The sequence below is a fragment of the Tupaia chinensis genome, unplaced genomic scaffold (genome assembly GCF_000334495.1).
Source record: "Tupaia chinensis unplaced genomic scaffold, TupChi_1.0 Scaffold000513_1, whole genome shotgun sequence".
Lineage (NCBI taxonomy): Eukaryota > Metazoa > Chordata > Mammalia > Scandentia > Tupaiidae > Tupaia > Tupaia belangeri.
Genome location: NW_006160026.1, coordinates 2,373,966 through 2,388,965, shown reverse-complemented (window position 1 = coordinate 2,388,965; position 15,000 = coordinate 2,373,966). Strand labels below are relative to the sequence as shown.

The 15,000-nt window shown below is 41.8% G+C and overlaps 1 protein-coding gene and 1 long non-coding RNA gene across 2 annotated transcripts in view; both read left to right on the top strand.

Annotated features, from left to right (window-relative positions):
- The window catches only part of LOC102469195 (uncharacterized), a 25,855-nt gene extending 13,771 nt beyond the window's left edge, over nt 1–12,084 (top strand). The window contains exons 2-3 of the long non-coding RNA XR_335723.3: nt 7,278–7,530; nt 11,936–12,084. This is a non-coding gene — a long non-coding RNA (uncharacterized LOC102469195). The remainder of the gene's footprint in view (nt 1–7,277; nt 7,531–11,935) is intronic.
- Nucleotides 12,085–12,956: 872 nt separating this feature from the next.
- The window catches only part of LOC102476525 (gasdermin-C), a 21,794-nt gene continuing 19,750 nt past the window's right edge, over nt 12,957–15,000 (top strand). The window contains exons 1-2 of the mRNA XM_027775008.1: nt 12,957–13,170; nt 14,118–14,301. Of these exons, the coding sequence (XP_027630809.1) occupies nt 12,957–13,170; nt 14,118–14,301 (398 nt within the window). The remainder of the gene's footprint in view (nt 13,171–14,117; nt 14,302–15,000) is intronic.

The following is a 15,000-nucleotide window of genomic DNA, read 5'->3' as shown; positions in this document are numbered from 1 at the left end:
ATCAGGAAGTTGCATCAATTCCTGAACTTTGTGCAGCAATCATGCCCCTGGTTTCCAGAACAGGGAACATTAAATGACGAGACCTGGGACAAGGTCAGAGAACAAATTAGGGGACAATGTACAGTAGAGAGACCAGATAGTATTCCTACTTTTGCCTTCTACTTGTGGAATTTAATTAAGGAGTGTTTGAGTTGACACCCTCCGGAAGAGCTGGAGGTTGCTTGGTAGCTCAATTAAAAGATACTTCAGAGGGATGTGCATCTGGCTGCCCGGAGAGCCACCAGTTGGTCGTGAAATAGGAGATAGCAAAGCAGCAGTGAGTAGTGAAGCTGACAGTCTCTCAGTCCTAGACAGATTTGAGATCATGGTTCCAGACTTAGATTGAAAAGGACAAGGGAGACAAACCCCTTAGCCCTGCACTCCCCGCCTCCCAATGGCCCATGCTTAATGCCTCTTCAGAGAGTTTTATATGGTACAGCGGAGAAAGAGGAAGACAACTCAGGATTTATAAACTAACATGTCCAGTCATGGAGGTCCCAGATCCTAATAACCCAGGACAACACATCAACATGAACCTGTGTCCTTTAAAATTCTAAAAGAAATGGAAATGTCTTTGTAGGGACATGTTTGGAGAGAGGCCCTGAGGGTGTGGGGACATGCTCTGAGCAAGCACCACCTGTCCCTTTGGGCTATGGCAGAACCTTGCAGCTTGTCCTTTCCTTGACCCTTGCTGCAGGCAGAGCAAAGGCTGGAATTTGCTAAGGCTTTCCAACAGACACATCTGATGGAATTTAGGAAACATCCTGACCCCAATTAGCAAAGTCCAATCCCTGCTCTGCCTCTGTAAGATTCTTAAAAATAATAATTATTTTTTTTTTTTTGAGAGGTTTTTGCTATAGGGCACACGTGCTTGCCAGAAGACAGAGAGGGACAGAGAAACAGAAAGCGAGAAAGCCTCCATAAGATTCTTTAGCCATCTCTGGGCACCCGCCCTATGGCAAGATTTTTAGCCTTATCAACATCCCTTTTATGTTTTAAAAATGTATCCTCCCCACACCTGCAGCTAGGTTTCTCTCCACTAGAGAAGTTTATTGGGATGTCTCCTTGATACGATTATTGCCAAGGGATACACCCGGCCCAGTAGGTCTAAGCCCTTATAGATTTGTTACCTGCTTCTTATTGTCTGTAACATAACAACTTATCTATGGAATGTCATGAAATACATGCATGTAGTGTTGCTTTGCCCTATAAGTAAAGGCGCCCAGTTTGTCTGGGCAGCACAAGTTGCTTGGGCTGTTTAGGCTCAGGCTGCATGTGTCCACTTCTACTCTGTCTCTTTGTCTCTTTCTTTCTGTTTCCTCTTAAATCAAGCCAAGCCTGGGGCAGACACCTACAGGTATGCACTCAGTGTGGTCCTGTAGTGCCGTATACAGTGACTGTATTAGGAACAGTTACTCAGCCTTTCTGTCTAATTATTGGCAGGTGTTAGGCAAGGCATGCTTTGCTGGAGGGGGTTACCTTTTATGAAAAGCAGACTGGTTTGAGGAAGCCCAAGAACAGGCAAGTTGAAACCAACAATGTGGAGTACCTATCTCGTTTGAAGTATAGCCAGGGTCAGGTAACTTCTCTGATATGATCAATCAGCTCGGATACTCCCTACAAGTATATCAGCAAATAAATATACTCTGTTTGAGATGTGGGAGGAGGCTTCCAGGACAAAGACAGAAGGTCAGGTAACTGGTTGAACAGCTGCCAGGCGTCAATTGAGCCCTACTAAGATTTTGTGTCACATTTGGCACAAGCATAGGGGGAGTGATTTCTAACCTGGAAGCAGGACAAATTTTGTTAAAACAATTGGCTTTAAAAAAATACTAATGCTCCCTGTAGGGCCACCATTATACCATATTGGATAAACAGCAAAGTAATTGATTACATTAGACTATGTCAGGACATGGAGGAGTTACAAATTTAGAGTATGAGTTGCAAATTTAGGGTATGGCTTTGGCTGCCACCCTTAGGAAAACAGTCCAAAGTAAATTAAAAGATAACTGCTTTAACTACTGCAGGATAGGACACTTTGTTGGGACTGTTGTGTGCTCAAACAAATGGAATTTCCATTGTTAAAATACAAAGGAGCCCAGCACCAAGTGCTGGGAATATGCACCGGACAAATGCGTACAGGTTCAGAACAGATTTAGATGGAAAGCCTCTTCCACCCCTAGGAGTTGGGAAGAGGGACCAGCCCCAGCCCCGTCAAATACTAGTGGCAGCTGTGGTGTTTTTTGACCAGCCAGAGATCTGGACAGAGGGTATTTACCAGCCACAAACAACCGGAGATCTCTATTGGACAACCTCAGGTAGCACAGGATAGGACCTCAGTCTCACCTCCAGCTGAGTACTAACACCTAGTATGGGTCCACAGGTGATTCCGTATGGACCTTTGCCACAGGCATTGTAGGATTACTTTTGGGAAGTAGTATGTCATTAACAGGATTGATAGTGACCCCAGGGGTAACGAATGCAGATTACTTGGGTGAGATCATGGTTATCGCTTCAGCCGCTCAAATTATTTAGCTTCTTGAATCTGACTGTGCGGCACAAGTTGTGCTGTTGCTTGCTGTCTTAGAAGGACAAGTATTGACTACAGAGCCTAGAGGAAAACGAGGATTTGGATCCTCAGGCCAGCCTACCTTCTTCAGGCTATATGAGAAATTTGGCCCTTGTATACTCTAACATTACGAGGGTGAAAATTCCAGGGACTTTTAGATACTGGTACTGATGTTTCAGTTATAGCCCCAAAGCACTGGCTCAGAAATTGACCCTGTGAATGTACTAACTCTACATTGGAAGGGGTAGGATATGTTAATTTACCAACCAAAGGTTGGACAGATGAGGAGGGTCATACGGGACAGTTTCAACCCTATGTTTTGTCTGATGTGAGTTTGAACTTATAGGGCTGAGATGTACTTAAAAAAAATGGGGTCGCATTTAGATAGTCCTTCTTCACCCATGACACAAATGATGCTGAACCAGGATCTGGAAAAGATGGCCCAGGGTTGATGGCCCCATATGCCAACATTTCAAAATTTAGACAACAAAGGGATAGAGTACTCAGATACACATTTTGGATAGGAGCCTTGGTAGAGCCCCAACCATTAGGACTGCTCCTCCAATAAATTGGCTTTCAGAGGAGCCTGTCTGGGTTGACCAATGGCCCCTAACTGGGGAAAAAAATTGAGGTGGCTAGACAACTTGTTCAAGAACAGCTAAAATCAGAACATACCAAGCAAGCCTTAGTCCTTGAAATGCTCCTATTTTTATCACCCAGAAAAAAAAATCTGGAAAACAGAAGTTACTACAAGACTTAAGTGCTAGGTTTGATTTGGGATTGGCAGCGGAGTCAGAGGCAGCAAAGAAAGAAATGACCAGAGTCAGGCCTGGTATAAAACCCAGCAAAATTCATTCTGCGAAAAGCAGTTGGGTGAGGTCCTGCGATCTATTAGAGGCCAGGGGAGTCACACCTAGAGGATTGCTGCTCATTCTCTTTTTGGGGCCCTTGTTCATTGTGCAGTTGCCGCAGCATTATGGCATCCTGTCCTGGCCAATGGGAGACGATGTTTCTGTTCAGCTGGTGTCGGGTGCAGCCAAATGCAGAGGGCGGGAAAGTCCATTGGTGATGGGATGCCAGATGTAGAAAACGGGAGAGTCCCTGCTGGTGGAAAAAGTTCCTGCTGGCGGGAAAGTTTCTGCCAGTGGGAAAGTTTCCGCCATGTTTCTTTTCCCTTCCCCGAGACCCTACATTAAGAAATGTCAATGCCAGGACCAGCAGAGGGCATAGTGGTTATGTCACTGGACTCCCACATGGTCAACTGTAGTTCGATTCAGTTTGGGTCCTGGACCTGGAAGCTTGAAACTCAGGCTGGTGTGTGTGTGTGCATGCCAGGACGATGGGAAGAAAACGGAGGAAAAGGGATTGTGGCATGGCCACCCCCACCCCTTGGGGGTAATTTCTCACTTTCTGTCTGTCTCTCTGACAAGTGCATGTGCCCTATAGCAAACCCCCCTCCCCCCCACCAAAAAAAAATGACATCCACACTCTGCTTCTCCTCGGAAGCTTACCGCGGAAGGTATGAATGAGTAGAACTAGTCATTCAAAATGCCTGTTTGTCACAGGTGAACAAAGACTTACCTATCACTATCCTAATCTTTCCAACTTCACACACACCCACTGGAGCCATTTGGCAACCTCTGGGCGTCCTTGAATCTTCAAACATTTTCAATCATCTCCTGCATGGTCTCTTACCTCATTTCCTATAGCAGTAAGCTGCACTTATCATAAAAGGAAGAACACGCTCAGACACGCACCATCCAACGGTTAGGACATGAACCTCAATCTATCATAACTCCTTTCTCCAAAGAACAACAGCTTGAACTGTGGCAATTAGATCTTGTTTGGCAAATAGCTTTTGGTAACTTTCCTGGCTGGGTTGATTGCCATTACCCTTCAGATCCTATTACAAGATTTGCCTGTACTACTTCTTTTGTTTTCCTAAAGTAGTTTCACCTAAGCCTAGTTCAAATGCTGTAGTATTTACTGATGGATGTAGCAGCTGGCACATGGGCTATTGATCACAAAATAGAAGTTATATATAACCCATTTTGTTCTTTACAGCATGCAGAACTTTGTGCTGTGAGAGCTATCTTAACAGACTTCCTACATCAGGCTGTAAATACCTATTTGGGCAGTTTTTATGTAGTCCCAGTTATTAAAAAAATTGAAACTGCCATTCTCACTAACATATCACAGTAAAGCCTTTTTCATGCTTTTCTGCAAATCTAAAATCTGTTACAAAAATGAAAATTCCTCACTCTATTGGTCACGTAAGAGCTCATTCTAATCTCCCTGGAGCCCTTACTTTTGGAAACCACCAAGCTGATTCTCAGCTTGTGGTCATTGTCTTAGAAACTCCTGAAGATCAGGCAAAACACTCACATAATCTTTTTCACCAAAAATGCTGCTGCCCTACGCAATATTCTATCATGAGATAACGAGCATGAGACATTGTAAAAAAATTCCAAATTCTGTTCCTTTTCTTCCCTCTCTTCCTATGGGAGTTAACCCCAGAGGTTTAGCCTCCAATCATGTTTGGCAAATGGATGTAACTTATTATGCCCCCTTTGGGTGACAAAGTTATTTACATGTCACTGTTGATTCCTACTCGGTTTCATTTTTGCTTCTCCTTTGACAGGTGAAACAACCAAACACGTAATTACATATTGCCTTGCAGCAATAGCAGTAATAGGAAAAACAAGATATATAAAAATGGACAATGGTCCAGCTTACACTAGTAAAGCTTTTCAGCAATTTTGTGACAAATTCCATGTTCTTCATATTGCAGGTGTACCTTATAAACCTTAAGGTCAAGCAATAGCAGAAAGGGCCAACCAGCATTTAAAAACACAATTAGAAAAAGGGGAGACAGGGTAATCCCTGTGACTCCTCACTCTAAACTTTAATTTGCCTTATATACTTTAATTTTTTAAAATACCACATCAGAGGGCCTCACAGCTGCAGAAATTCATTACCAAGGGAGAGAAAAAGCTAAACCTCAATATACAAAATGGAAAGATTTCAGCTCAGGAGAGTGGAAGGGACCCAATGTGGTGTTAGCGTGCGGTTAAGGGTATGCGTGTTATTTTTCCAGAATCATCGCTGAGGCCAGTGTGGGTTCCAACTTGACTTGTGAGACCACTGGACAATGGAACAACCAGAGGATGAACCAATAAAACAGATATGGAAGAGAATGTAGGACCTAAATCTGGACAAAGTACCCAAGAAAGCAAAGAAAAAAATAAGAAAGGCAAAATTGACACAGATGTTCCAACCCCCAACAGAGGGACAGATGAAATGTCTGAACAAAAAAGTGCAATTAGCAAGAGGCCAGAGAGTGCCAAATACAGCTTCTCTGTTAAATTCGGCCATGATATATCGATTTTACAGTCTGTGGACTCATGGCTGGGAGTGGGAGGGTGGGGTCCTAATGCCTTTCTCAGTTACAGGCAAGCACTCTCAGGCAGCAGCTTTTCAGCTCCACAGACTCAAATTAGAAAAAGAAAAAGGGAGTGGCCAGATTTGGACAAGGCACTAGTGACCTTTAAAGTAGATACGGTCTTTGTGTTGACGTTGCAGGGCAAGCAAAGCTCTAATAAAGACATAACCTATTGTTGCACTGCAGGGCAGTGTAAATGAAAGGAAGCCGAGTGTCAGCCAGAGGAGGCCAGGAGAGACTTGTCGAGAACCACAGGACACACGATGCTCCGTAACTGCAGTTGACAATAAAAAATACTTGGCTCAACCTTCCATTTCTCCCTCCCCCATTGCTCTATTAATGAATAAACCTGGAAATGGCTCCGTGCTTTGGCAATCGCCATTGGGGGTTTCCAGACCATCCAGTCCCTGCTTTTCTCTACTTGTGTGTGTGCCTGTCTGTTCTTTTTGAATCCACCCCCACTCCTCCTTGAGGTCCATGTCCATGCCTTTCAGGCCAAGGCAATTGCATAGTAGTTTGAGGGTTTTATTAACCTTAGTCTCTGAGGGATCAGCAGACCATAGTGTTCTGTACTTCTTGTTAGAATAAAGTTACTAAATAGAAACTTGCCCTTAGCTACAGTAGTTTTGAGTCCCAATGCAGCCAGTTTTGGCTGTGAAAATTTTGCCATTGTAACTTCATCTTGGGCATCTACCCTGTCTGTGAGCTCAATATCCCTGTCTCTTGCCTCTTTAGCAAGGAGTCATACATTCTTTACCATAGGGAAAAACACAGATTTCATTTAAAGATGAAAATAAAACACAGTGTCTTCCTTTTGGGGTCCTTACCATATATACCCGTGAGTGGGGTCTAACTCCTATCTCAATTATAGGCAAGCACTCTCAGATTTAGGGCTTCCCCCATATGAGGTGTTAGGAATGTTAGGAATATTAATTCCCATTGTGCACAGCAGTTCAGAGACTCTCCTTAGGGCTCTAGCACTTGAACCTCTCCTCCAAAGATGATTTTCTTGCTTTGACTTTCCCACAGTTACCTTTTATGTTTAGCACATTAATGACAAGCTAATGAGTCAAATGAATTATCCTGGCAAGTTCCTGGGAATCTTTCAAAATCTTGTTTATTTAGTCCTGTTGTGTAAAGAATGGGTGTGGCTTCCAAAGAACCTTATCTACTCCAATAGTGGCTTTGTGGATATATAATCAAATGCTTCCTGATTTTGTTCCATAGATTTTTGGCTACTAAAAACTTGAGAACTAAATTCTATGATCCAGACTCAGCCCCACACCTAGTGTCCCAGCACGGAGGATGCAAATTAAAAGTTGAGTCAGAGACCCTCTGGCAGGAAGAAAACAGCCCAATCACGTTCATCTGGTTTCTGGAGTTTGTGACAAAGCCTGTCTACATCAGGAGGTCTGAAGATTGGAAAGGGCTGTCTCTCAATAGAGCTCTTTCTCTACAAGACAAAGTGATACACAGTTTGGTAAGTTCTAACAGGGGTTGGGGTGAATAAGAAGAGAAGAGAATATGATCAGAGATAGACATGTTCAGGATGGGTTTATGAAATGAGTCAGAGATTTTTTTCTTCCCTACATATTTTGACCTAAGAGAAAGCAAGCACTTTTCCCTGGAGTTTTATCAGCCCTGGTCCCAGCTGACTTGGATCATGGGCACAGTTGTGTATACCCAGTGTACTCAGGGAGGACCCAGGATGCAAACCCAGGACTCTCCCATGTGGATCTAGTTCTGTTACAACTGACCCTCCATCTGACCCCTCTTGTTAATATAAAATCATGCTATCTTATTTACTCCAAGAATGTTTTTTGACTTGAAATCTATATTGTCAGGCATAAATATGTATATGCTTGGGATCAGGAAATGGTATGATGTTTATGTCCTTGGACTCCTACATGTCCGACTGTGGTTTGAATCCTGGACCAGGTGGCTTGAAACTCACACTGTGTGTGTTTGATTGTGTCCAAAATCCTGAGAGGAGGATGTAGGAGAAGAGATTGTGGCATGGCCATCTCCCCTGGGGGATTATTTTTCACTTTCTATCTCTCTGTTTCTCTCTGTCTCTCCAGCAAGTGCATGTGCCCTATAGAAAAACTCTCAAAAAAAAAAGTATATACTCATCATATTTTGGTATTTGCCTCATTTGTCTTTCTCATTTTTTAAATTTCAATTGTTTAATCTTAATGTTCTAAATGTGTTTTTTGTTTAAATAGCATATTTCTAGTTTTAGTTTTGTATTTAATCTGACAATCTGTGATTTTCACATGAGGGAGAGTCAATCTATTTATATTTGCTTTATTTATTTATTTATTTATTTATTTATTTATTTATTTATTTTTGTTTATTTATTTTGAGAGGTTTTTGCTATAGGGCATGTGCCAGAACAACAGAGAGAGTCAGAGGGAGAGAAAGCAAGAAATCAGCCCCTAGTGGGGAAGGCCATGCCTCAGTCCCTTATCCTCCATTCTCCTCTAGGGATCTTGGGCACACACGCACATGCACCTGGTGTGAGGTTTTTTTTTTTTTTTGAGAGGTTTTTGCTATTGGGTGTGTGTGCTCACCAGACAGACAGAGAGAGACAGAGAGACAGAAAGCAGGAAATCACCCCCAGGGGGGATGGCCACGCCACAATCCCTTCTCTTCCATTCTTTTCTTGGGATCTTGGGCACGCACGCACACGCGCCCGGTGTAAGTCTAAGCCACTGGGTCTGGGATGTGAACTGCAGTCGACTACATGGGAGTCCAGTGACATAGCCATTATGCTAACTGTTGGTCCCCACCTAGTGTGAGTTTAAGCCACTGGATCTGGGACTTGAACCTTGGTCTACTACATGGGAGTCCAGCAACATAACCATTATGCCAACTGTTGGTTCCTACTATATTTCTTATATATTTTGATTGACTTATTTAATTAAGTTTGTTTTCTATGTTTTTGCCCTATGTCTTTTGCTGAATTAGTCATGTTTTCTTTCTTCTTTCTCCCTTAAGGCCTATACTCAATTTGTATTCAGTTAGTGTTATTCTTATATCTTTAACATTCATATGTGATTGAAGAAAATCTAAATTACTTTTGAAATTTGCCAGAGAGTGCATGCACTCACTGGAAATAGGTGAGAGAGAAAGAGAGAGAGAGAGAGAGAGAGAGAGAGAGAGAGAGAGAGAAAGCATCCCCATGAAAGATGGCCACACTACAATCCCATTTCTTCTATTCTCCTCTCAAGATTTTGGGCACACACACCTACATGCCTGGTGTGATTTTTCAAGCTGCTGGTCAGAGACTCAGGCTGTGTAGTTGGCTATGTGGTATCCCACAATCCCTTTACCACCATGTCACGTTCTCTCTCTCTCTCAATATATATATGTGTGTGTGTGTATGTATGTATATATTTATATATATGAGACTTTTTTGCCATAGGGTACATGTGCTCCCTGGAGAGAGAGAGAGAGAGAGAGAGAGAGAGAGAACAAGTGAGATAGAAAGTAAAAAATCACTCCCAGGGAGGATGGCCACACTGCAACTCCTTCTCCTCTGTTCTCCTCTTGGGATCTTAGGCATGCATGCACACACACCTGGTGTGATTTTTCTAGCCACCAGATCTAAGACTTGACTGTAGTCAGCCATGTGAGAGGACAATGATGTAACCACTATGCCATCTGCTGGCCCGTGTTTTATAAAGTTTATTTATTTATGAATAGTTCTTCCATATGTGAGAGAGTAAGAGAGAGACAGACATAAGGAACTCTCCAAAAAGTCTTAATGTCTTGATTCATCCCTACCTTCAGTCAACTAAGTTCTACTAAATGTGGCTAGAATAACGAATGTACATATCATTTAGTCTCTGGAATTTTCCAGAAACTTTTCCAGAGAATTTTCCTTACTCTGACTCATTGGTTTCCTATCTCATCTTTCTTGCCTTTTTAACATGCCACACTCTTCTAATTTCTTGGCTAACCTCACTGCAATCCCATTCCCAAGCAAGCAATCCATTTTGGAATTATTTTATGACTTTTACGTAGTACTCTCCTGATCCCTTCTGAGTGTGAGAGTAGTGAACAATTACAGAGCTATTAGTAGACAACTTGGAAAATTCCTCTTTTCATATGTGTAGGTTCTACTTTCAAAGTAGACTAGGATCCGGCCATTTCTCATCACTTCGAGTGCCAAGTGATGGCCTGATCCCCCCATCAGCTCTTACCTGGATTATTGTAAAGATGCTCACTAAACTTCCCCCTTCTTCCCTTTCTGCCTTATCACAGTCTATCATCAACAGAGCAAACACAGACCTCCTTTCATCAGGTATTCTACTTGTGGGTTCAAAGCCCTCTGATAACTTTCAGCCTTGCTTCAAGTAAAGTGATGCTAATGCCCGATAGGTGCTTATACAAAAGTGTCTTCAGTTGTTTTTCCCCTCATCTTGTTCTAGTTTGTTCTGTTGTTAATAACAGAAATACTGGAACTTGACTACTGTAAGAGAATAGAGGTTCATTTAGCTCATTGTTTGGGAGGCTGAGAAGTCCTTGAGCCTGGAGGTGGCATCTGGTGAGGGTCTCCTTGCATCATGATAAGGAAGAGGGCAGGAGAACATGCGTCTGTGTCCAAATATCTCTGTCTCATTCCCTCTTCTTATCACCTATGAGGACTCATCGCCAGACCCTACCCTAGTCCCCTTTCAAAGGCTCTACCACTTAATCTGATAGTTGTATTAAGTCTCTTCGCAACAGAACCAAGTTCTAGCACATGAACTTTTGGGGGAAACATTTAAACCATAGCAGACTTCATCTTTTTTTTTTTTCCTTCCATTACACTTGTTTCTGGCGATGCATTGCTTCAGAGTACTTCTCTACCTTTTCCTCACATAATTTATTGTTTTTTGTCTGTTTGTTTGCTACAGGATATATGTACTTTACAGGAGAGAGAGAAAAAGACACAGACAGAAAGATAAACTGAGAAAGCACCCCCTAGGGGTGAATGGCCATGCCACAATTCTTTCTCGTCCTTTCTTCTCTGAGGATTTTGGGTATGCATAAACATGCACCCCACATGTTTTCCAAGCGTCTGGGTCTAGGACTCCAACCATGGCCTTGTGGGATCCAGTGCCTTAACTACCACACCATTGGCTGACCCCACATAGTTCATTGCTTACACTCTACCTCCTATACATTTTTGCTTAAATACGATCTCTCTGTGAGGTTTCCCTTTTAAAATTGTCAACATCCTCGACCTCTACTTGTACCCCTTAATGCAAATCCAGCCTTCTGTTTGGATGATGATTAGTATTGAGACCTTCCTCTTTCCTGTCTTTTTGAGTATCCTCGGGGTAGAGATGTGGGGATATGCAGGCTTTCCTCGTCCAATGACAGGAGCAGTGACTTTTACAGCAGTGCTCGTGTCAGAAATCAAGACTATCTTTCAAATAATGAAGTTAAGAGATTTATAATCTAGAAGCAAGCCATGCTATGAAGGAGAGGCATTGTATGTCCTCACTTAATATATACCGAGTGTCTGCACTCTAAAAAAAAAGAAATAATAATAAAACCATATTGCTTCTGTTGTTATAGAGTCATAAAATTATACAACATTATAAGACATATTTTGAACATTATCTTTAAAATTCAGTATTTTGAAATTTTGAAAGTTGTTTGTAAACTGTCAAGAATTATGGAGTATGAGCTAAAATTTTTTGCTATGTAAAGTAAATGTTTGTGGAAAAATGTAAAAATAAATAAATGAAAGAAAAAAAAGAGATTTATAATCTAGTCCCTATTTAAAATTAAGTCCTAATTCTCTCATATATAAAAGTCTTTTAGGAAAAATATCAGGGTTTCTTTCCTCTCCCAACTGAACCGTGTACTCCCCTTTTATCTGACCCTAGCAACATGTCCCCTGCATTTGAAAGAATTACTAAGAAGATGGTCAGAAAGCATGTGAGCAAAGACATGAAGCCTATCAAACACCCGTTCAGCGCTACCAAGTTCCGTCGGCTCAGTTTATTCCGGGATCGGTCTCACTTCAGGTTTCTGGGACTATATGAAGATGATCCCATTGACTGTTCCCTCATGGACATCCTGGAGCCAAACTCTCCAGTCCCAGGTATTGTCAGCCAGGGCAGGGAGAAGTGAAAAACACACCATTGGCTGACCCCACATAGTTCATTGCTTACACTCTACCTCCTATACATTTTTGCTTAAATACGATCTCTCTGTGAGGTTTCCCTTTTAAAATTGTCAACATCCTCGACCTCTACTTGTACCCCTTAATGCAAATCCAGCCTTCTGTTTGGATGATGATTAGTATTGAGACCTTCCTCTTTCCTGTCTTTTTGAGTATCCTCGGGGTAGAGATGTGGGGATATGCAGGCTTTCCTCGTCCAATGACAGGAGCAGTGACTTTTACAGCAGTGCTCGTGTCAGAAATCAAGACTATCTTTCAAATAATGAAGTTAAGAGATTTATAATCTAGAAGCAAGCCATGCTATGAAGGAGAGGCATTGTATGTCCTCACTTAATATATACCGAGTGTCTGCACTCTAAAAAAAAAGAAATAATAATAAAACCATATTGCTTCTGTTGTTATAGAGTCATAAAATTATACAACATTATAAGACATATTTTGAACATTATCTTTAAAATTCAGTATTTTGAAATTTTGAAAGTTGTTTGTAAACTGTCAAGAATTATGGAGTATGAGCTAAAATTTTTTGCTATGTAAAGTAAATGTTTGTGGAAAAATGTAAAAATAAATAAATGAAAGAAAAAAAAGAGATTTATAATCTAGTCCCTATTTAAAATTAAGTCCTAATTCTCTCATATATAAAAGTCTTTTAGGAAAAATATCAGGGTTTCTTTCCTCTCCCAACTGAACCGTGTACTCCCCTTTTATCTGACCCTAGCAACATGTCCCCTGCATTTGAAAGAATTACTAAGAAGATGGTCAGAAAGCATGTGAGCAAAGACATGAAGCCTATCAAACACCCGTTCAGCGCTACCAAGTTCCGTCGGCTCAGTTTATTCCGGGATCGGTCTCACTTCAGGTTTCTGGGACTATATGAAGATGATCCCATTGACTGTTCCCTCATGGACATCCTGGAGCCAAACTCTCCAGTCCCAGGTATTGTCAGCCAGGGCAGGGAGAAGTGAAAAACAAGGGATAAGACATAGCATACTACCCAAGAATCCCTCAGACACTTGGGCAGGTAGAGCTCAGTGTCCACCTGCTCTAAAGGGAAGGGAGGGGGATTAACGTTATCTGAGAGTCTACTAATTCTCTGGACATGAGTATTCATTAGATCATTCAATACTTACATCAGCCTCTTGAGGTGCAACTGTTATTCCCATTTCACATAAGAGCAAATTGAAGTTTGTAAAATAATTCATTCATAATTGTATATCTGGGAGTTGGAAGAACTAGGGTGAAGACTCAGGTCTATCTGTCTCTACGTCTCAGACGGCTTCTGCTCCTGTGTGCTGCCTGCTGGGCTGAATGTTGTATGAGCTGCACAGCACAGGAGAGGCTGAGCCTGGGTTCTCCTGGACACTGTATGTGCAGTGTCCCCATTTCTTAGGGTTAAGATTTTATCCCTGCTATATGATACTTGAGTTGATTCAAAAATTTGTCTTCCAGAGTAATTACACTTCAAATACTAATTAATTAGTTAGTTTCTTCATGGAAAGATTGAGGTAGAAAGATTGGGGTAAAATTGGCCTCATTCATAAAATTTCCCATACTTCCTGTTTTTTTTTCTTACTTTTTTTTTTCTTTTTGGAGAGGTTTTTGCTATAGGGCGCATGCGCTCGCCAGACAGACAGAGAGAAAGCAAGAAATCACCCCCCAGGGGGGATGGCCACGCCACAATCCCTTCTCCTCCATTCTCCTTTCGGGATCTTGGGCACGCACACGCGCCCGGCGTGAGTTTAAGCCACCGGGTCCAGGACTTGAACCGCGGTCGACTATATGGGAGCCCAGTGACATAGCCATTATGCTAACTGCTGGTCCCTATACTACCTGTCTTTGACTGAATTCTTGGCTAAACCTAAGGATACTCTTTTTCTCTCCAGAAACGGTTGTAATAGGAAAATTCCCCATCAGTGACACTGAGATCAAGATGCAGAAAGCTGGTGTAGGTGTGAACGCTGGTGCAGAACTGAGTGTGTCAGGGGAGGCAACTCAGTTTTATGAATCTTCCTTTGAGATTCAGATAATGAACATCCCACCCAAAAATCTGGATGTCCTTCGAAACAGGTAAGGCCATGAAAGTGGAAGGCATGATCATCAAGCCCAGTGGTGCTTTCTTTACAGGCAGAGGAATCTAGAGACTTTGTTGCTGGGATTAAAATGATAACATTTAGATTTTGCTACTCTTTTAAAAATCATTTTTAGAGGCATTTTTGCTCTGGAGGGACAGAGATAGAGAGAAAGACAAAAGGTGAGAAATCACCCCCAGGGAGGATGGCCACACCGTAATCCATTCTCCATTCTCTTCTTGGGATTTTGGGCATACATGCACAAAGCCACCGGGTCTGGCACTCAAACTGTGGTTGACCACGTGGGAGTCCAGTGATGTAACCATTATGCCATCTGCTGGTGTCAGATTTTGCTACTCTTTTTGGGTGTCCATTCTTTCCTTCCTTCAAGTAATAGCTATTCTTTATCTAATAAATAGTTATTAGAGCAGTAATTGTTCACTCTTATGATATTATATGCTGGGATAGTAGGACACATAAGTCCCTGTCCTGAAACAGCTTATATTTGGTGGAGACAAAGAATAGGCCATTCTGAAAAAAATAAGAAATAAAAAATAAATTTATAAATTATTTGTTTGAATTAGACACAGCTTTTTGATTAAATAATGTATGTAGCAGTGCTTGGGATTATTAAAAAATATTTTTATAGCTTTACTGAGTTCTAATTTATAAATAACCACTGTATAACTTTAAGTGT